At 46.1% G+C, this 22829-nt stretch overlaps 1 protein-coding gene across 2 annotated transcripts in view; it reads right to left on the bottom strand.

Moving 5' to 3' along the window:
- gab2 (GRB2 associated binding protein 2) overlaps positions 1-22829 on the bottom strand; it is an 87248-nt gene that overhangs the window by 6826 nt on the left and 57593 nt on the right. The window contains exons 3-6 of one of the 2 annotated variants that reach the window (XM_004912182.4): positions 7257-7500; positions 4867-5438; positions 815-909; positions 62-350 (exon numbers count right to left, since the gene is read on the bottom strand). In XM_004912182.4, coding sequence (XP_004912239.1) covers positions 62-350; positions 815-909; positions 4867-5438; positions 7257-7500 — 1200 coding nt within the window. Of the gene's footprint in view, positions 1-61; positions 351-814; positions 910-4866; positions 5442-7256; positions 7501-22829 lie in introns of both variants that reach the window. The other variant, XM_002936547.5, reaches the window with a different exon arrangement.

A 22829-nucleotide genomic window follows, 5' to 3' on the forward strand; every position in this document is an offset into this window, starting at 1 on the left:
CATGAGTGATACTCAGAGTTCCCTGTATAACAACAGGCCTTTAATTGTTTCTAGAACTTACATTTTCTATCGGGCTTTAGGTTCCGGTTCACAGGTGGGGGCTGGATATCGCTCACTCGACTCGGCCTTGGACATAAGGAGGCGGTGCTTCCTTTCCGGGCAGGAAGTGTGTTGGAGGAAAAGCCCAGGAAGTCAAACTGGTTAGGGCCAGGGCTCATAGGGAGGTAGGCGCTCTGAGCATTGTCATTCAGTTTCTCAATGTTAAACTGAGATGAGGAGCCGGGGTTCATGGGAACGTAGTTGTCTTCGGAATCAGCGCTGTCTGACCGTACAAGTGAGGATTTGGTTTGCTGGAAAGAATATCAATCAAATAGTCACATAGACAATGGATAATTTACCCCCATTGGTTTAATATAAGGAAACTGGAGGTCACCAAGGAGTTCCATGACCAGTGCTTTTAATTGGCCACATAGGTCATAGGACTCTCAGTGGACATCCAATTCCCTAAGGGTGAAGACACACAGAGCTACTAGTAGCAGCTACTTGTCGTGGCTACTAAAATAGACAAAGCTGATCATTTACTGATAATTGTCTCTATGTGTGTTTTAGCAGAGGCAATTCTCAGTATTATCTATGGCAGGGGATTTTCTGGGGTTTAGGAGCCATGAAAAAGTAGCTGCTACTAGTAGCTCTGTGTGTCTCCACCCTTATAGTATGGAGAGGTGGGTTCATTATTTTATACACAATGGGATTATAATGTAAGGTAAATGTAGGCAAAGGTTTAAGTAGGAGACATTGGGCCTCACTAACTCACCAGATAGGAGTTGAAACCATCGTGTACCGACTCCACAGACTGATCGGTGCTGAAGTCGCCAAGCTGGGGGTAGTCATAGGCTTCAACGGAGGAAGCTGCCATATGTGCAAAAGAGAGAAATCCGGTTTAATGGTGACAGAATACGACTTTTTTTTGGGGGGGTGCACACATTGAAATATATAGCTTGCCCGTATATGTTAGTGTCCCCACCTTATCATTCCAAAGTCCCACCTTCCTTGGCAGTAAAAAGTGCAGCCTGGGCAGGAGCAAAGCCGACAATGCCAAGATTTCCATTGTACAGGTATGGGATCTGTTATCCAGAATGCTATGGACCTGGGGTTTTCCAGAGAATGGGTCTTTCTGTAATTTGGATCTCAGTACCTTAAGTTGAATGCCACACAGTGCTGATTCTCAGCCTGCGAAACAACACGGGTTGAGAATCCGCCCGTACAATGTTATCCGCCATCTTCCTTACCTGCAGCAGGAACCATTGCGTTGGCTCAGGCACACATGGTGGATTGTGGCATGGAAACATGAGTATGCATTTCTGCACCGAAATCCGCTGTATATGCCAGCAACTGGCCTGAAGCAATGGCTACGGATGCAGGCAAGGAAGAAGGCCGACGCCAGCGGAGGGGCAGATTCTTGACCCACGTTTTTCAGCACTTGGCTCAAGTACAGGTTCAGTTTTATTATTACAGAGAAAAGGGAATCATTTAACCATTAAATAAACCCAATAGGGCTGTTCTGCCCCCAATAAGGGGTAATTATATCTTAGTTGGGATCAAGTACAGGTACTGTTTTATTATTACAGAGAAAAGGGAATCATTTAACCATGAAATAAACCCAATAGGGCTGTTCTGCCCCCAATAAGGGGTAATTATATCTTAGTTGGGATCAAGTACAGGTACTGTTTTATTATTACAGAGAAAAGGGAATCATTTAACCATGAAATAAACCCAATAGGGCTGTTCTGCCCCAATAAGGGGTAATTATATCTTAGTTGGGATCAAGTACAGGTACTGTTTTATTATTACAGAGAAAAGGGAATCATTTAACCATGAAATAAACCCAATAGGGCTGTTCTGCCCCAATAAGGGGTAATTATATCTTAGTTGGGATCAAGTACAGGTACTGTTTTATTATTACAGAGAAAAGGGAATCATTTAACCATTAAATAAACCCAATAGGGCTGTTCTGCCCCAATAAGGGGTAATTATATCTTAGTTGGGATCAAGTACAGGTACTGTTTTATTATTACAGAGAAAAGGAAATAATCACCAACCTTTAGTATGATGATGACTATGGAGGATATTGAGAAAAGTATTTCAAACACACTGGGGCTGATTTATGGCACTAAAAACCACTTATGCCTTTACCCACAGCCAGTGCCGGGCCTACCAACTGCAACGGTAAATTCTGCTCCTACCTGAGTAAATAAGCCCTTCCCCCCCCCATCCACTAGTTGGGCACCCCCTCAGGTCACATTTAAGCAGAAGCAGCAACACTAAGGGCTCTGGCACACGGGGAGATTAGTCGCCCGCGACAAAACTCCCTGTTCGTGGGCGACTAATCTCCCCGAGTTGCCTTCACCTGCCATCCCACCGGCGAAAATGTAAGTCGCCGGTGGGATGGCACATGCAGCGGCGCGATTTTGCGCAAATCACCAAAAAAGCCTCGCGAGGCAACTACGGCGATTTGCGCGAAACACTGGGCTACTAGTAGCAGCTACTTTTTCGCAGCTACTAAATATTAGAAAATCCCCTGCCATAGACAATACTGAGAATGGCCTCTGCTAAAACACACATAGAGACAGTTATCAGTAAATGATCAGCATTGTCTGTTTTAGTAGCCACAACATGTAACTGCTACTAGTAGCTCCCCTAAGAAGTTCTGTACATGGATTAACCCATGGGATACCCCAGGATACAGTAGTGTAATGCAATGTAAAATGCAGCCTCTTGTCCAACTTATTGACCATCTGGACCTCCTTATAGAGGCAAGTGTGGATAAACACAGTGGGGCAGAAGGGGGTTGTTGGGCACTACCACCTCAGGCAACAGGATCTTCCATATAATCAACATGGTAGAGAATTAATGATAATTCTCTACCATTTTTCGATTTAGCAGAACTTTTTCGATCACTGAGTAAAGATGAGTGAAATGTAGTTGTCTGATAAATACAGGCCATAACGGTGCTATTAGTGAATGTGTCTGGGTGGGGCCATTTCTTGTGACTCTCTCATTGCAATCAATGAAGTCACTGGGGCCGCATTCATCTGAGTTTATTAGCCACAAGTGCTCAGCTCTTATGATGGTCTCTTTATTACTATTCTATAAAGCTTTTTGTCCCCAAGGAGTAATTATGTCTTTATCTTCCTCCCTGTATGGATTTAGCCTCACAAATTATCATGGACTGAAGACCCCTGCCCTGTTTCTTCCCATCAGAGCATCTACTTCTCTTCTTGCATCAAGGACCCCTGGCCCATGTAGGCTGCCATTAGACTGCTATAGCCCCACCCACATTGCTTGAGTAAAGGGTCAATATTTCATCAATCAACTTAAAAAAGGCCATTTTTAGAAGCCTATTTTTGACGCCTCGGCGTGAGTAAATTAATCCACCAACATTCTTGTCATTACTATTGTGGTTATCAAGTGTCTGTAGATGTTTTAGAATAAAGCAAAACCAAAGCCATATGGTAAGGGGGGGGTGTTTTTAATTACGGGGCAATATCATAATATGAACTTTTTATAGAATAAAAAGCAATTTGTTCTCCAGAGAAAGGGAATGCTCACTAATGTAAAGCAGATGTCTTTTATTATTTCTATTTTTAAACTCTCCCTATGCAGAGGCATTAAAATGGGCAAGAAGTCAACGAGATGGAAGACAATACATCAGCAACTGGAGATTCTGCCACTACCTGTTACCGAGTTATTGCTTCCAGGAAACTGCCACTAATCCAGAGCCAGAGCACTTGTGGTGTTGGGTAGAGGGGTAACCTGCAGACCAGTAGGATGGGATTTTAAGAGAATAGCTTCTTCTTCTCCTAGGGACACCAGGAAGCCCAACCTCAATGTTGTTAAGCATGGGGGTTGGAGATGTTCTAGATATCCTTCAAACCATCTCCAACATTTTTTACTCGTGAGCCACACGTAGATGTAAAAAGTGTTGGGGAGACACACAAGCATGAAAAAAGTTCTTTGGGGGTGCCAAATAAGGGCTGTGATTGGCTATTTGGTAGCCTCATGTGGCCTGCAGGTAAAACTGTGTCTATGGGCTTCCAAAACTTGTCTCCAAGCCAGAAATGTAAAAATGGGCAACATCAAAAGGGGGTGGTGGGGAACATGATGTCCCTGAGCCACTAGTTAAGGGATCACTGAGCTAAAGGGACCATCACCAATAGCTGGACCTCAAAGGGCCTTCAAAACAATTAAGTCCTAAAACCACTGGTCGACAGAGAAAAAATATTATGTATCACCAGTTATCTATACCAGGGGTCGGGAACCTTTTTGGCTGAGAGAACACCACGTATTTTAAAATGTAATTCTGTGAGAGCCATACAATGTTTGGCTGCGGGGCAAGGTAGGGTGGGTCCCAAGGATGCCGGACGCTGATGCGATGCAGTGGAGGGTGCGGCCTGCGCTCGGCGGATAGAAGATGTGTTCTAAGGCTTAGAACACGTCTTCTATCCGCCGAGCGCTGGCCTCATCCCCCCGTTATTTTTTTTATTAAAGATTTGGCAGCGAGCCAAATGCAGCCATCAAAAGAGCCACATCTGGCTCCTGAGCCATAGGTTCCCTACCCCTGAGCTATACCATTCAAATAAATTGACTTATGATGTACATTTGCCACTTTGGCATGAAGCATATCATTTTTCCAAAGAGCCACCAAATGGAATGTAGGCATTGATGGAACAATAGTTATGAATCTAGTTATTACTGGGAAAAAAACAAAAAAAGGTGAAACATAGTCTACTGACTAAATATGGAACAATGAACAGTGTTGAGTGGATAAATATGGCGGAATATTGAAGATTTCAAAGCCAGTAGTACCTCGATGGCGCTTATTCTCCACGGCTGGTAACGTGTTCCTCCTTGGAAGATTGACCATTGCCACGTTATCGCCATTATGATGATGTTGTGGCTGTGGGCTACCCCAAATCGTCTCTGCTTGTCCTGGTTTAGGGGGACGGGGAGGGGGTGTGGAATGGAAGTCATTGGAGGCAAGACCCAGAGCATTGTGGTTCTTGTCTAAAGTGAAAGTTCTTGGGATCTGATACACAGAGAGCGGCGTCCCAGGGATATCATAGGAATCCGTTGACAGTTCCCTAAGCTCTTTACACAGAGCATTGCTGGGAGTTTTGTAGCAGTAAACATCCTCGCTTTCCGACTCCAGTCCTGTAAGGCTTGACTTGGTTGGTGTGTCAGAGCCAAAGCTTCTCGGCAGGTCGTAAGCACTGTCCCTAAGCTCAGAACTAAGTCTGCTCGGCTTGGGTAAACTATAAAAGCCGTGCACTTGTCCGCTGATCCCGTTCAAACAGTGACCGTAACCCTGGACCAACTTCTGGACGGCCGAGTCGCTTCTCATAAAAAAGGAGGACCTTGTGGCTTGGGAAAAACTGGCACTTCTGGGGGAAAAAAAAATAATGTTAAGGTTGGCCAAGATGGCAGCTCTTGCACTAGAAGGGGGGATATGATAACTATGTATAAGGGCACCATAATGTAAACTAACTTATTTAGCTGTAGGTCCTTCCAATAAACAGAAGGAGATTCCTTGAGATAAGGGTTTTCTTTACAGTGAGAGATGTAAAGTTCCCTCCCTGAAATGGTTAGAATGGCAGATACATTAGAGAGCTTTAAGAAAGGGTTAGATGCCCAAGTGAAATACAGGGGCCGATTGTAGCTGATGATATGGGTCCCTTAGACCAATTCGGCAGCTAATCGGCCTGTGTATGGGCACTCCTGATGGGCCTGCCCAACCGATATCTGGCCTGAAATCGTCCAGATCTTGATCGGGCAGGTTAGAAAATCTAGTTGGATCGGGGACCGCATCGGCTTGTTGATGTGGTCCCCGGACCGACTTTTCCTATACCCGTCATTATAATTCGATCGTTTGGGATCGGGGCCAAGCAATCGAATTATCCTGGATTCTCCCGATATCGCCCACCCATAGGTGGGGATATTCGGGAGAAGATCTGCTCGAGCGGATCAGCCCGTGTAAAGGGGACCTTTAGGCCAAACTGTAGATGGCTATGGATGGGGGGGTTGCCTTCCTCTGGATTATGTAAAGGGTTGAAACTGATGCACCGTTATCTTTTTTGCAACCCCAACTACTATGTTCCTATGTAGAATAATGTGTATTTGTATGAACAGCAACTTCCTAATCACAGAAGAGATATTTTGTTTACCGTAGGTTCTCAGTATTGACCTAGAGGTTTTCCATTATGGTTTATGGCCAGTTTCACCTTCATTGCTCCCTGTGCAGCCATCTTTGCCCTGGCTCTTTATGATTGCTCATCTCACTTATCTGTCAATCGTCTCTGATCGTTATCTGCACTCTAATTTATTTAGTGTTTTACTGCTCTCCTTCTAAGTTCTTTATGGTTATCTCACTTCCTCTCTCGTCTCCAGATGTCTCCGATCAGTATCTGCTCAGCCATTTGTGTCTTGTTCAAGGGCAATAACACACGGGCACTCGAAACCTCCCCCATTCACTTGCATACATTCAGTATTGCCCCAACTGCTAATGCCCCATAAAGCACCGTATACAGTCTCTGTGTTTATCAGTCGTCGGAGTCTCTGGTTTTTTAGGCACAAATCCCCTCCACAAATTTGCTCTTCTGAGCTTTTGTTCAGGATTACTGCTTCAGACATTGGTTAAATGGTCTATAGACCAAAGGGATTCTGGGAACAAATAAAAAAATCCCATTTACATGGGTTTATCCTATAGGCTAAAGCTCACCCACTGGGTTTTAAAGCAAAAGCCAGGATAATAGCTGATCAGATTCCCAACTACAGACGGGTTTCGCTCTTCTTGGGGTTCATCAGTGTAGTGCAGGGATTTCTGATCAGCTTAGGCCCAGAATCCCTGGGGTCTATTTGTATATGTATGAGGCGGTCTCCTCAACCTTTTTGACTTGTTTGTGAATCCTCACCCCTGGCTCTCCCTAAGCGGTTCAGAAAACCCTGCACTACACTGATGAGCCCCCAAAACCAGTCTGTAGTTGGGAATCTGATCAGTTGGCTGGCTTCAAAAACCCAGTGGGTGAGCTTTAGCCTATAGGATGAACCCATGTAAATGGGATTTTTTTAGAAGCCTTAAGGAATTTGTTCCCAGAATCCCTTTGGTTTGTGTCTCCTCAACCCTTTTGACTTGTTCATTAAATGGTCAACAAACCACCCATGTCCAGACAATGGGCTCCCAGAACGGCGACGGTTCTTACCTCATGGTCTCGGACTTTTGGCTCATACATTGGTGCAGGAACAGGTAATCCTGAGGCGCGCTGGTGGATAGCGCCGTCTGGTGAGCGTGGTTAGAAGGAGACTCGAATGTAAACAAAGTGGGCTGACTGGAATGGGAAGGTGCCGAAGTCTTTCTCTCCCTGAGAAGGTGGTGGGAGGAGTTGTTGAACTCTGCCGGAGAAGACCTGGGGCCGTGCCTCAGAGACTGAATATTCCTTAAGGAATCTGTAAAGAACGGAGCAGACAGTTGAGCCAATACAACATAAAGAAGGCATGAAACATACTATAAACCAGTGATCCCCAACCAGTGGCCCCCAGCCCCTTGGGTGTTGCTCCCAGTGGGCTCAAAGCAGGGGCTTATTCTTGAATTCCTGACTTGGGGGCAAGTTTTGGTTGAATAAAAACAAGATTTCCTACCAAATAAAGCCCCCTGTAAGCTGATTGGGTGCATAGAGGCCCCTAATAGCCAATCACAGCCCTTATTTGGCTCCTCCATGAACTTTTATGGTGCTTGTGTTGCTCCCCAAGTCTTTTTACATTTGAATGTTGTGAAAACAAGTTGGGGCTCCCTGCCATAAACTGCTGATCGTGTGTAGGTTAGAAACACTACCATTAGCAACCCAATGGCTTTCTCTAAATGCTCTGCTCCTTTGGCCTCATTTACTAACATCTGCCATTGATCGTTGGCTTTCTGATGTCATGTGACTTCCTGTTAAAAGAACAGCATTACTGCCAAGCTTTATGACTTGAAATCCAGATATCTTTAATAAAGGGGTTGTTCACTTTTAAGCTAACTGTTAATATGTTATAGAATGCCCAATTCTAAGCAACTTTTCAATTGGTCTTCGTTATTTATTTGTAATATTTTTTTCATTATATGTCTTCTTCTTCCAACTCTTTGCATTTTTTAAATGGGGGTCACTGACCCCGGCAACCAACAACTATTGCTCTGTGAGGCTCCAGTTTTATTGTTATTGTTACTTTTTTGTAACTTTCTTTTCTATTCAGCCCCTCCCCTATTCATATATCAGTCTCTCATACAAACCACTCCCTGGTTGCTAAGGTAACTTGGACCATAGCAACCAAATAACTGCTGAAACTCCATTATTTTTTTTTTTAATCAGTTTTTGTGTTCAAATAAAACAAGATCTAAAAATGAAATAAGATCACGTTGTTCAGTAAAGTAAAGTAAAACAGAAGAAACAAACGTATTAATATTTACAAATAAACTCACAAATATCAATATCCATAAAATATATCTAAAACAATCGTAAATTAATTTATTCTGATGGTAAAAAAAAAAAAAAGTAGTAGTTTTTAAGGTTATGATTTCAATGATGTTGCCAAGGGTTCTCCGTCCACGTTTTTTATAATAATAATAATAATGTAATAATAATTGCAATGTATTGCGGGGATGAAAATAACGAAGAACAATGGTAGAAAATCCTATTACCCATGCATTTAGATACATATATTTAAAAACAAAGACGACAATTAGGCTTCTATTCATTGCACCCCAGGGGGGGGTTTACTAGAATGAAGCAGAAGAATTGTGAAGATGTGATGCGAGGAACCTGAATGGAATCATTTAAGGAAAGAGAAGAGCGTTGGCTCGGAGAGATGAGAGTGTCCCCGCTGAACAAACAAACCAATCGTTACAACAAAACAAGCGAGTGACGCGCTTACCCACGTATTCACTAACCTGACTCACAGGGACTAGCTTCTACTGCAGCTTTACTGCCATTCACATACGGATAAACCCACTTTATATGATATATAAAGGCCCATTAGGGCTGCTGTGCAAATATGGAGAAAATGGATAAAATATACATGAGCCCATATCATACACAGCAATGTGAGTTATATCCCTGTGCCGCTACTGAGCGGAGCCATTCAACGGCCTGCGAGCCAGATACACTCAGCCAACGACTAGATTCCGGGTGATTTATATATCAATATGGATGTGAATCAGCAACCGGATGCAATTTGGAAATGAAAAGGACAATTCTAGCTAAAACATGATAATATGCACTTCATGCTGTGGGAGAACGCACTGTGTCTTCTTTACATTGGCAGAAACTGGTGGAAATACTGTATATATGCTGGGGGCTTAGGGGATTATATATAGGGCGAGTAAAGGGGTTGTTCATTACTATTAGTATGATGTACAGAGTAATATTCAGAGACAATTTGCCATAGGACTTCATTTTTTATTATTTGTAGTTTTTCAATAATTGTTCAGCAACCTCTCCAGTTTGGAATTATAACAGTTATTTGGTTGCTAGGGTCCAAATGACTTTAGCAACCAGGGAGTGGCTTGAATGAGAGACTGGTATATGAAGAGGAGAGGGACTGAATAGAAATTAAAGTTATAAAAAGTAACAATAACGGTAAAATTGGAGCCTCACAGAGCAATAGTTTTCGGTTGCCGGGGTCAGTGACCCCCATTTGAAAGCTACAACGAGTTTGAAGAAGGCAAATAATTCAAAAAGTCTACAAGATAAATAATGAAGGCCAATTGAAAACTGTCTGCGAATATTACTCTCTACATCATACTAATAGTTAACTCAATGAACAACCTCTTTAATTCACTCTATATCTCATCCCCTAACCCCCCGGCATATATTTTCCATCAGTTTCTGCCCATGTAAAGAAGATGCCATCTGTGGGATTTCAGCGCCACAATAGGCTGTAGGTAGGGTTCCCACCTGGCTGGTATTTTACCAGGTCGAGACCATTATTTCTCCTCCATCTCCATCTGCTCTGCCACACCCAGACTTTTCCATCAGACAATGCCATTTTATCACCCTAGATCAGTGATCCCCAACATGTTGCTCCCCAACCCCTTGGATGTTGCTCTCAGTGCCCCCAAACCAGGGAGTTATTTTTGAATTCCTGACTTGGGGGCAAGTTTTGGTTGAATAAAAACAAGATTTCCTACCAAATAAAGCCCCTGTAAGCTGATAGGGTGCATAGAGGCCCCTAATAGCCAATCACAGCCCTTATTTGGCTCCTCCATGAACTTTTATGGTGCTTGTGTTGCTCCCCAAGTCTTTTTACATTTGACTGTGGCTCACGAGTAATAAAGGTTGGGGGCCCCTGCCCTAGAGGATACATTTCCACTGGCGGTGACGGTTTATTTGCCCCTGATCACCCATACAAACCCCCTCAATTGCTTTTTTCGCCAGGCAGGGGATGGGGCAACAATGCGCTGATAGACAATTGGTCGACTGCCATGTCAGTCTCAGTGAGTCCTGCCCGGTCTGTCGAGATTAGGAAAACCGGGCACGTTTTGACCGGGACAGTCCTTCCGAAAACCGGGCTGTCGGGGTTTAAAACAGGACACGTGGCCACCCTACTCCCAATAAATAGTTCTGTATGGACATTGCTCCTGGAGATAAGGGTGAAACTAAGCCCTGAGTGCCCGGATACATTTGCCCATACCCCTAATTACCAATGCCCACATCTTAACATGAAAGGACCCAGCGTGTGGCTCTAAATAAACATCTCCCAGTGCCGCACAGCCAAGCCGAATTCCCCTTCAGTCCAAGGAAAACAGATTTGTATAAACAGAATCCTCAGATCTCCGACTGCAGCAGCTCCTTCCATAGGAAGAGAAAAACAGTCTGCGGCTCAGAAGGGCTTTAATAGCAAACAATAGGGAGGAGGAAGATGGGAGAATGAAGGGTCACAGAGGGGTGGGGTAGGGAGATACAGAGGGTGGGAATGGAGCCAAAAAGCAGCTCATAGTGACCTAAACGCATTAAGTGTCTCGGCTATTTTTAGAGAAATCAATGCTTTCAAGGGCAATGAAGTCAAAGAGAATATGTGAGATACTCCCGTCCTGTCCCAGGGTAAATGTAACAATGATATAAACAGGTACCCCCCCCCCCCCCCCTGTGCTCATCTGCACATACTCTCTCCTTTCTGCCATTATACATTCTTATATAGAAGCAGGAGCTGGACACAGGTTTGGAGTGTGATACAAAATAGGCTCCCCCCCCCCCCCAAGTCCACTAAATAGTGACTGTCTATTACCTCTTACAGCAGCCCCTCTGGTATTTGCCAGAACTCAGAGGTTTTCAGTTCGGGGCTGGCTGTGTGTTGGAAAGCCCAGTATAGAACCTTGTATACTTTACTTACTTCTCAAACAGCAATGCAGCAAACTGGCACCTACAGTACCAGAAACAAAAAGCCTCTGGGAAGGGACTGGGGCTGTGGGATAGCAGGTATAGTAGGGAGAGATGGTGCCTATAGTAGCAGTGGGGGATAATAGCCTCTGGGAAGGGACTGGGGCTGTGGGATAGCAGGTATAGTAGGGAGAGATGGTGCCTATAGTAGCAGTGGGGGGATAATAGCCTCTGGGAAGGGACTGGGGCTGTGGGATAGCAGGTATAGTAGGGAGAGATGGTGCCTATAGTAGCAGTGGGGGGATAATAGCCTCTGGGAAGGGACTGGGGCTGTGGGATAGCAGGTATAGTAGGGAGAGATGGTGCCTATAGTAGCAGTGGGGGGATAATAGCCTCTGGGAAGGGACTGGGGCTGTGGGATAGCAGGTATAGTAGGGAGAGATGGTGCCTATAGTAGGGGAAAGCCTGGAGGCTGGGGGGGATAGGATAGGGAGGGCCTCTGGGGAAAGCTGGGGGACTGGGGCTGTGGGATAGCAGGTATAGTAGGGAGAGATGGTGCCTATAGTAGCAGTGGGGGATAATAGCCTCTGGGAAGGGACTGGGGCTGTGGGATAGCAGGTATAGTAGGGAGAGATGGTGCCTATAGTAGCAGTGGGGGGATAATAGCCTCTGGGAAGGGACTGGGGCTGTGGGATAGCAGGTATAGTAGGGAGAGATGGTGCCTATAGTAGCAGTGGGGGGATAATAGCCTCTGGGAAGGGACTGGGGCTGTGGGATAGGCAGGTATAGTAGGGAGAGATGGTGCCTATAGTAGCAGTGGGGGGATAATAGCCTCTGGGAAGGGACTGGGGCTGTGGGATAGCAGGTATAGTAGGGAGAGATGGTGCCTATAGTAGCAGTGGGGGGATAATAGCCTCTGGGAAGGGACTGGGGCTGTGGGATAGCAGGTATAGTAGGGAGAGATGGTGCCTATAGTAGCAGTGGGGGATAATAGCCTCTGGGAAGGGACTGGGGCTGTGGGATAGCAGGTATAGTAGGGAGAGATGGTGCCTATAGTAGCAGTGGGGGGATAATAGCCTCTGGGAAGGGACTGGGGCTGTGGGATAGCAGGTATAGTAGGGAGAGATGGTGCCTATAGTAGCAGTGGGGATAATAGCCTCTGGGAAGGGACTGGGGCTGTGGGATAGCAGGTATAGTAGGGAGAGATGGTGCCTATAGTAGCAGTGGGGGGATAATAGCCTCTGGGAAGGGACTGGGGCTGTGGGATAGCAGGTATAGTAGGGAGAGATGGTGCCTATAGTAGCAGTGGGGGGATAATAGCCTCTGGGAAGGGACTGGGGCTGTGGGATAGCAGGTATAGTAGGGAGAGATGGTGCCTATAGTAGCAGTGGGGGGATAATAGCCTCTGGGAAGGGACTGGGGCTGTGGGATAGCAGGTATAGTAGGGAGAGATGGTGCCTATAGTAGCAGTGGGGGGATAATAGCCTCTGGGAAGGGACTGGGGCTGTGGGATAGCAGGTATAGTAGGGAGAGATGGTGCCTATAGTAGCAGTGGGGGGATAATAGCCTCTGGGAAGGGACTGGGGCTGTGGGATAGCAGGTATAGTAGGGAGAGATGGTGCCTATAGTAGCAGTGGGGGGATAATAGCCTCTGGGAAGGGACTGGGGCTGTGGGATAGCAGGTATAGTAGGGAGAGATGGTGCCTATAGTAGCAGTGGGGGGATAATAGCCTCTGGGAAGGGACTGGGGCTGTGGGATAGCAGGTATAGTAGGGAGAGATGGTGCCTATAGTAGCAGGGGGGGGATAATAGCCTCTGGGAAGGGACTGGGCTGTGGGATAGCAGGTATAGTAGGGAGAGATGGTGCCTATAGTAGCAGTGGGGGGATAATAGCCTCTGGAAAGGGACTGGGGCTGTGGGATAGCAGGTATAGTAGGGAGAGATGGTGCCTATAGTAGCAGGGGGGGGGGGGATAATAGCCTCTGGGAAGGGACTGGGGCTGTGGGATAGCAGGAATAGTAGGGAGAGATGGTGCCTATAGTAGCAGTGGGGGGGATAATAGCCTCTGGGAAGGGACTGGGGCTGTGGGATAGCAGGTATAGTAGGGAGAGATGGTGCCTATAGTAGCAGTGGGGGATAATAGCCTCTGGGAAGGGACTGGGGCTGTGGGATAGCAGGTATAGTAGGGAGAGATGGTGCCTATAGTAGCAGTGGGGGATAATAGCCTCTGGGAAGGGACTGGGGCTGTGGGATAGCAGGTATAGTAGGGAGAGATGGTGCCTATAGTAGCAGTGGGGATAATAGCCTCTGGGAAGGGACTGGGGCTGTGGGATAGCAGGTATAGTAGGGAGAGATGGTGCCTATAGTAGCAGTGGGGGATAATAGCCTCTGGGAAGGGACTGGGGCTGTGGGATAGCAGGTATAGTAGGGAGAGATGGTGCCTATAGTAGCAGTGGGGGATAATAGCCTCTGGGAAGGGACTGGGGCTGTGGGATAGCAGGTATAGTAGGGAGAGATGGTGCCTATAGTAGCAGTGGGGGGATAATAGCCTCTGGGAAGGGACTGGGGCTGTGGGATAGCAGGTATAGTAGGGAGAGATGGTGCCTATAGTAGCAGTGGGGGGATAATAGCCTCTGGGAAGGGACTGGGGCTGTGGGATAGCAGGTATAGTAGGGAGAGATGGTGCCTATAGTAGCAGTGGAGGGATAATAGCCTCTGGGAAGGGACTGGGGCTGTGGATAGCAGGTATAGTAGGGAGAGATGGTGCCTATAGTAGCAGTGGGGGGATAATAGCCTCTGGGAAGGGACTGGGGCTGTGGGATAGCAGGTATAGTAGGGAGAGATGGTGCCTATAGTAGCAGTGGGATAATAGCCTCTGGGAAGGGACTGGGGCTGTGGGATAGCAGGTTAGTAGGGAGAGATGGTGCCTATAGTAGCAGTGGGGGATAATAGCCTCTGGGAAGGGACTGGGGCTGTGTGATAGCAGGTATAGTAGGGAGAGATGGTGCCTATAGTAGCAGTGGGGGGATAATAGCCTCTGGGAAGGGACTGGGGCTGTGGGATAGCAGGTATAGTAGGGAGAGATGGTGCCTATAGTAGCAGTGGGGGGATAATAGCCTCTGGGAAGGGACTGGGGCTGTGGGATAGCAGGTATAGTAGGGAGAGATGGTGCCTATAGTAGCAGTGGGGGGATAATAGCCTCTGGGAAGGGACTGGGGCTGTGGGATAGCGGGTATAGTAGGGAGAGATGGTGCCTATAGTAGCAGTGGGGGGATAATAGCCTCTGGGAAGGCTATGTAATATGTTATTGATGAGATTTCTGTGACAGATAGGAATATGCTGGATCAATTAAAGGACAAAGATAGGCCACAAGCTTGGGAATGCCCTATTTCTATGGCAGTAGGAGAGACAGGGCAGTACGAGAGACAGGGCAGTACGAGAGACAGGGCAGTAGGAGAGACAGGGCAGTAGGAGAGACAGGGCAGTAGGAGAGACAGGGCAGTAGGAGAGACAGGGCAGTAGGAGAGACAGGGCAGTAGGAGAGACAGGGCAGTACGAGAGACAGGGCAGTACGAGAGACAGGGCAGTAGGAGAGACAGGGCAGTAGGAGAGACAGGGCAGTAGGAGAGACAGGGCAGTAGGAATAGCCTTTTATGGCTGGGTTGATACCCATAAATGTTTGTCCCTGAGTTAATAAAAGCCGTTAAACATAAACTAATAACCTAAAACATCTGACATTTATATTGCAGTAAAACGTTACCTTCTATAAATAAAGGCTAATAAAAAACACATTAATAACGCAATCGGGTCAGGATTGTCCCCAGATTTCTAGCTGTGACAAAAGGAATGCCGGAATGTCACCGCAGCCTAAAAATATCCCGTGGCTGGATACAATTATATTCGTTAGCCAATCATCATTGGGCTACGGTTGCTACAAGCTAAGAAATATTTATTTTATTTGAATTCTGTTCCTTGCTCAGGATATTTTCAGTGCTGAGCATTCATTTGTTGAACGCATTGGAGGGAGCCGCCATATTGTTTCCTTTAGAACGTATTAGTGGAAGGCACTCATGTGACAAAGGCCTTCCATGTAAATATGTAATAGTCCCACACAGGAAACCCTTGGGGCATCAGTCATGGTTTGGATCACAGTTTCCCTGCATGTACGGTTACTTTTGAGTGTCAGTGGCACTGCACATGCTCAGTCTGCTCGGGGCTGCTGTTGAAAAGCTGAGCTTAGGGGGTGTTGGAAATCAAAAAAACATTGGCAGAAATAAGAGTAGGTTTGAGTGTGGCTTTAATGGGAACATCCAGCCAGCAGAGTAGTGAAAATGCTGTGCTTACTTGCCCCCCCGCCCCCCATGGGTCAATGGATTATTGGCACGATGGCCTGGAAAAGCCTTGTGGGACAGAACCGTAGCAAATGCAAACCTCTCCAAAACAGTGGGCCAAAGCAGGTTTGTACTGGGGCCCTGGTATACCAAGTACCCAGAGGCCCAAACAGCCCCCCCCCAGCCCAATAAATAGTGACTGTCTATGGCATCTTGCCCCCCTCTGATATCTGCCAGAACCCACAGATTGCCAGTCCGGGCCTGGGCCAAAGTTGGACTGAATGACCAATACGCTCACCTCACCAAACAAGTGGCCAACGTAAGGCTGTTGCCTCTCAGGCCACTAACAAAAGATCCAGAAGAGGGAACCAAAGCTCAGGCACAGTCCAGTAGATTCTAGAACTGTAGTCCAACAACAGCCAGAGGCAACAGGTTGGACGTATCCAATGGGTCTTCTAATGTCAAACAATATGTCATCTGTACTTTTCCCATTTTATTTTTATCTGATGGGGAACCCCCCCCCCCCCCTGGTGCTGGGAACCCAATGCCCAATGTTGGGTCCCCCAAACGTATAATGTACCTACATGGGCATATGGTTCTGCAAGGCCAGATGGTGGGGTTACAGCCCTGTATCCCACATATCCCCTTACTATGCTGCTATAAAATCCATTCTTCCTCAATAGTCTAGTCATTGCCATGCCCCCCCCGCAACGACTAACCCCTGTATCCGCTGGTTACTCCCAGTTCCACCAGGATATGGCCCTTATCTAGAGTCAGACTGACCGGGCAGACATACCAGAGGATCCCCCGGATTCTCCATTTCAATTAACCCTTTCCAATACCCACCATTAGTCAATATAACCTCTACAATTTGCAGTGCATCTATCTATTGGCGGTGAGAGTGGGCCCTGGATGTCAGGTTCTCTAGTGGGTACCAGGAGGCCCAATGCAGCCCTGCCCTTACCCCCTTCCCCCATACCATGGCCATTTTCATGTCACCCCCAAATTTTCAAGGCCTGTCAATCATGTTCTTCCACAATCAGCACAGGTGGGAGTTCTACCTACATGGTGCACAGAATACAATTCCGTTGTATTGCCGTCTTCTAATAGTTCTATATATAATTCCCTGGTAATTAATATCTTCAGCTTAGTTCTCTCTCACTCTATATATATATATATATATATATATATATATATATATATATAAAGTTGGGTCTAATAGAATTATTTGGGTAATTAAAAGTCCATAAAAGGCCCGTGGGCTCTGGAGAACACATTCAGCATCTGGAACTGGTCACATAAAGAAACAAAGAAATCAAATAAATATAACTGGAACCAAACCAAATATTTAGGCATGTTAGTGTGTTTACAACACAAGAATATGCATTTGTAAACATTTGTACACAGACTGCTGCAATGTACACACACAAATACCTAAAAAAGACTGATTTATTTTTTTGTTAAAAGAAACATTAAACTGTACTGGGATAGTTACACCCAACTCTATGTGTATATGTCAGGCTACAAATTAGAGGTCTGCAGCCTTGTGCCTTTATATGGGCACAGAACCCCTCAGTGACTGCTAATATCCTTATCATTTACAGTAGGGGGTACATTATACCTTATAATACATGAGTGATACTCAGAGTTCCCTGTATAACTCAGCCTGCAGCCTTGTGCCTTTATATGGGCACAGAACCCCTCAGTGACTGCTAATATCCTTATCATTTACAGTAGGGGGTACATTATCCCTTATAATACATGAGTGATACTCAGCGTTCCCTGTATAACTCAGCCTGCAGCCTTGTGCCTTTATATGGGCACAGAACCCCTCAGTGACTGCTAATATCCTTATCATTTACAGTAGGGGGTACATTATCCCTTATAATACATGAGTGATACTCAGCGTTCCCTGTATAACTCAGCCTGCAGCCTTGTGCCTTTATATGGGCACAGAACCCCTAATTGACTGCTAATATCCTTATCATTTACAGTAGGGGGTACATTATCCCTTATAATACATGAGTGATACTCAGAGTTCCCTGTATAACTCAGCCTGCAGCCTTGTGCCTTTATATGGGCACAGAACCCCTCATTGACTGCTAATATCCTTATCATTTACAGTAGGGGGTACATTATCCCTTATAATACATGAGTGATACTCAGAGTTCCCTGTATAACTCAGCCTGCAGCCTTGTGCCTTTATATGGGCACAGAACCCCTAATTGACTGCTAATATCCTTATCATTTACAGTAGGGGGTACATTATCCCTTATAATACATGAGTGATACTCAGAGTTCCCTGTATAACTCAGCCTGCAGCCTTGTGCCTTTATATGGGCACAGAACCCCTAATTGACTGCTAATATCCTTATCATTTACAGTAGGGGGTACATTATCCCTTATAATACATGAGTGATACTCAGAGTTCCCTGTATAACTCAGCCTGCAGCCTTGTGCCTTTATATGGGCACAGAACCCCTCATTGACTGCTAATATCCTTATCATTTACAGTAGGGGGTACATTATCCCTTATAATACATGAGTGATACTCAGAGTTCCCTGTATAACTCAGCCTGCAGCCTTGTGCCTTTATATGGGCACAGAACCCCTCAGTGACTGCTAATATCCTTATCATTTACAGTAGGGGGTACATTATCCCTTATAATACATGAGTGATACTCAGAGTTCCCTGTATAACTCAGCCTGCAGCCTTGTGCCTTTATATGGGCACAGAACCCCTCAGTGACTGCTAATATCCTTATCATTTACCTTTTGTATAGAGGATGTTAAGCCTTCCTATAAGCAGAACCTCTGTCCCTTTAAGCCCCGGGTCCCAGATCAGAATGGGTTAATGCCTCTGGCACGCCTTGGGACGTCCTCTGATACTTTTCCTTTGAAAAAGCATTTCCAGCAGAGTGATATATTTAGCCTCTTTCCCAGGAAATGTATGAAATCCTGTCAGCTTGTTGACAAGATACTTGAGCGGCTACAAAAGTCAAGTTATTGATTGAAGGGGAACTAAGAACAGTAGTTTTTGGTTGGTAAATAAGCAACATGTTTGCCTTTCAGCTTTGCCATTTACCCCCACACATGCCCCAAGGCACATCCCCTCTGCCTCTGTCACTCACATCTCAGTCAGTGCAATGTTGTTGGAGACTGCAGCTAAAAAACTCATTGGCTATATGGCATTTATTATTCACACCTTAGGGACAAAAGGAAAATAACATTAAATACAAAGGCAGGGTATCAAGTAACTCAACCTTTCAAGTCAAACAAATCTTCCATCACTGTAGTTTTTAACTATTATTACTTAGATCAAACAGAAGGAAAATCTACCTGCTCCAACACAGACGAAACCTCTTCCTGCTCCAACAGAGAAGAATTCTCTCTCTGCTCCAACAGAAGAAACCTCTCTCTGCTTAACAAAAAAATCTCTGCCTGCTCCAACAGAAGAAATCTCTGCCTGCTCCAACAGAAGAAATCTCTGCCTGCTCCAACAGAAGAAATCTCTGCCTGCTCCAACAGAAGAAACCTCTGCCTGCTCCAACAGAAGAAACCTCAGCCTGCTCCAACACAGAAGAAACCGCTGTCTGCTCCAACAGTGAATAATTCTTTCTCTGCTTCAACAGAAGAAACCTCTGCCTGCTCCAAAAGAAGAAACCTCTGCCTTCTCCAACAGAAGAAACCTCTGCCCGCTCCAACATAGAAGAGAATCCCTGGCCTGCTCCAACATAGAAGGATCCTAGGCCTGCTCCTCCAAAAGAAACCTTTTCTTGCTCCAACATAGAAGAAACCTATGTCTGCTCCAACAGAAGAAACCTCTGCCTGCTCCAAAAGAAGAAACCTCTGCCTGCTCCAACATAGAAGAATCCTCGGCCTGCTCCACCAGAAGAAACCGCTATCTGCTCCAACATAGAAGAATACTTTTCCTACTCCAACATAGAAGAAACCTCTGTCTGCTCCAAAAGAAGAAACCTCTGCCTGCTTCAACAGAAGAAACCTCTGTCTGCTCCAACATAGAAGAAACCTCTGTCTGCTCCAACATAGAAGAAACCTCTGTCTGCTCCAACATAGAAGAAACCTCTGTCTGCTCCAACATAGAAGAAACCTCTGCCTGCTCCAATAGAAGAAACCTCTGCCTGCTCCAACAGAAGAAACCTCAGCCTGCTCCAACACAGAAGAAACTTCTGCCTGCTCCAACACAGAAGAAACCTCTGCCTGCTGGCTTAGAGCTTATCTATTGAAAAGGCAATATCAGATCTGCAGATGGCACAGGGTGAAGGGTGAAGCCAGCTTCTCAATAGACCCAGACCACAGGCTTGGTATTGCCTACAGTACCCAATAACCTTATCATAAACACAACAGAGGGCTTGCATTTTTACATAAGAGATTGCATTATTTCCTATATAAACATTCCCAATGAAAGGGGTTAGGCTAACAGTCATGTGGATGTGGGCTATTGCACAGAGCTTGTTTTAGTGTAACCACCATGAAGGCCTCCCATATATGAGCCCAGATGATTGCTTTCTCCCTGCCAGACGTTACAATTATGGCCTTGTTTGTTATCTTCCTCTAACCTGGGGCGGCCTGATATAGATATATAAAGAGTTAGTGCTTCATGGCAGCAGCAGGACTATGTAATCCCCATGAAAACAAGTGCTTAGGTGCATGTACAAGTGTGTGGGATGGATCTGGCAAGCCACCGCCTCAGATGTTAGGTCTAGCTGGCAGATTGATGTGTGTTTGGGTTCCGGGGCAGAATCTGTTCTCTGTCTGACCAAAAAGGAGCAGCAAATTTCCACTCACGTTATCTGCCGTGTAATTGGAACCATAGTGTGTCCCAGTGCATGTCTGGGTCAGGCAGAGCCGTCTGGGGCAACACAGCAGTAGGATGTTCCCAGCCCATAGACAGGTATTATCTGTACGAGAGGTAATAATAAAAATGATTTCACATCTAAGCACAAAGCTAACAGCTGTACAAATACGGCCAATGCACCGACACAGACAAGGGAACTGCGATGGGGATCACATTGGCGCTCAATATTATATATAGTTACATAGTTACATAGGGTTGAAAAAAGACCAGAGTCCATCAAGTTCAACCCCTCCAAGTAAACCCAGCACACACACCCTATACTTACCAAAACACAACCTACACTTACCAATTACTTATACATTATGTTCCATTAAAAGGAGAGATGAGAATTCTATGAAATTTTGTGGCCAAAAACTTCCCAAAAATCACCTTGGCAGGGGGTTAACATCTCTGCCTCTAACCTAAGTTAGAAAGCTAGGGTCGGACTGGGGTGTGCAGGGTCCTCCAGGGCTGCTGCCCCCCAAATGGCCCCCGCCGCAGCGCCACACCACACAGGGGCCCCCACAAACCATCGGCAGAGACCAGGTCTGGGTTGGAGGGGCCCACTAGGGCCCCCCAGGTTTTTTCCCAGTGCCCCGCCAGCCCAGTCCGACCCTGTAGAAAGCTATGGGCACATTTTGTTCCTATGGAATTTAAAGTATCTTTAATATTACAAACACCACTGAAATATATAATACAGAGCATATATTGCAGATATTTCCCTACAAACATGATAACAAAATGCTTAATATGGTGCAAATAAACTCTCACATTCATTCCAATGAAATAATATTACACAGCACTAGCATATGTACCGCACATAGTTTTATGCTTGGTGGCAATGTAATATTAATTATATAGCAGGAAAAATATACTGGTTAATTTTATGTTTTATGTATATGCGGTCCCCGATCCGATAGGAAAATTGAGCCTGCCCGACTGATATCTGGACGATTTTCGGACAGATATTGTTTTTTTGAAGCCTGTCGAAGGGGCCCCATACATGGGCAGATAAGCTGCCAAACTGGTCTGTAAGGACCTTTAGGCTCTTCATCGTCTACAATGTGACGAGCGTCAGCCATGGAAACTCAACTATTTTGTTGTGAATCATCCCACAGCACTTGCCCAGTACCTGCCCCCAACACTAGCCCAGTACCTGCCCCCAACACTAGCCCAGTACCGGCCCCCAACACTAGCCCAGTACCTGCCCCCAACACTAGCCCAGTACCTGCCCCCAACACTAGCCCAGTACCTGGCCCCCAACACTAGCCCAGTACCTGGCCCCAAACACTAGCCCAGTACCTGGCCCCCAACACTAGCCCAGTACCTGGCCCCCAACACTAGCCCAGTACCTGGCCCCCAACACTAGCCCAGTACCTGGCCCCCAACACTAGCTCAGTACCTGACCCCCAACACTAGCCCAGTACCTGGCCCACAGCACTAGCCCAGTACCTGGCCCCCAACACTAGCCCAGTACCTGCCCCACAGCACTAGCCCAGTATCTGGCCCACAGCACTAGCCCAGTACCTGGCCCCCAACACTAGCCCAGTACCTGGCCCCCAACACTAGCCCAGTACCTGGCCCACAGCACTAGCCCAGTCCCTGGCCAACAGCACTAGCCCAGTACCTGGCCCACAGCACTAGCCCAGTCCCTGGCCCACAGCACTAGCCCAGTACCTGGCCCACAGCACTAGCCCAATGGGCTATCAAGCACAAATTAAGAAGGCCAGAACACCCCCCAGAAAATATTTCTTAAACAGTGAATTCAGAGCTGATGGGCGGGGTCAAGATGCGCCCAATGAAAGGGCTCACTGGGTCATGATTGGTGGAACGTAGGAATGTAATATCACCTGTATGGGTTAGTTAGTTTGGGAGGTGTAAGGGAGAGGATACAAGTGAATTTTAGCCAAGAAGAATGCATACTAATTCCCAAATAATAAACTAAGTGAGTGCCAGTTGAGGGAGACCTACAGGGTATGGCTGCACCTAGGGCACCGACACTGGCTAAGTATTTCCAGGGTAAATCCCATTTAAGATATGGGTCACCCAGACAAACGATGAAAGACTCACCCAGCTGTAAAAACAGATTTGTCAGCAGCGCTTCATTATTTACAATATCAGCTAAAAGACTTGTGTCCTGCAAAGAGCTAGTTCCAAATGGAGAGTCTTCTGAGGGTTCCCTGAAATCATGTTAAATATTTCAAGAGATGTTTCCCCATATCTAGATGGAATTGG

This window comes from Xenopus tropicalis, chromosome 2 (assembly GCF_000004195.4).
Source record: "Xenopus tropicalis strain Nigerian chromosome 2, UCB_Xtro_10.0, whole genome shotgun sequence".
Lineage (NCBI taxonomy): Eukaryota > Metazoa > Chordata > Amphibia > Anura > Pipidae > Xenopus > Xenopus tropicalis.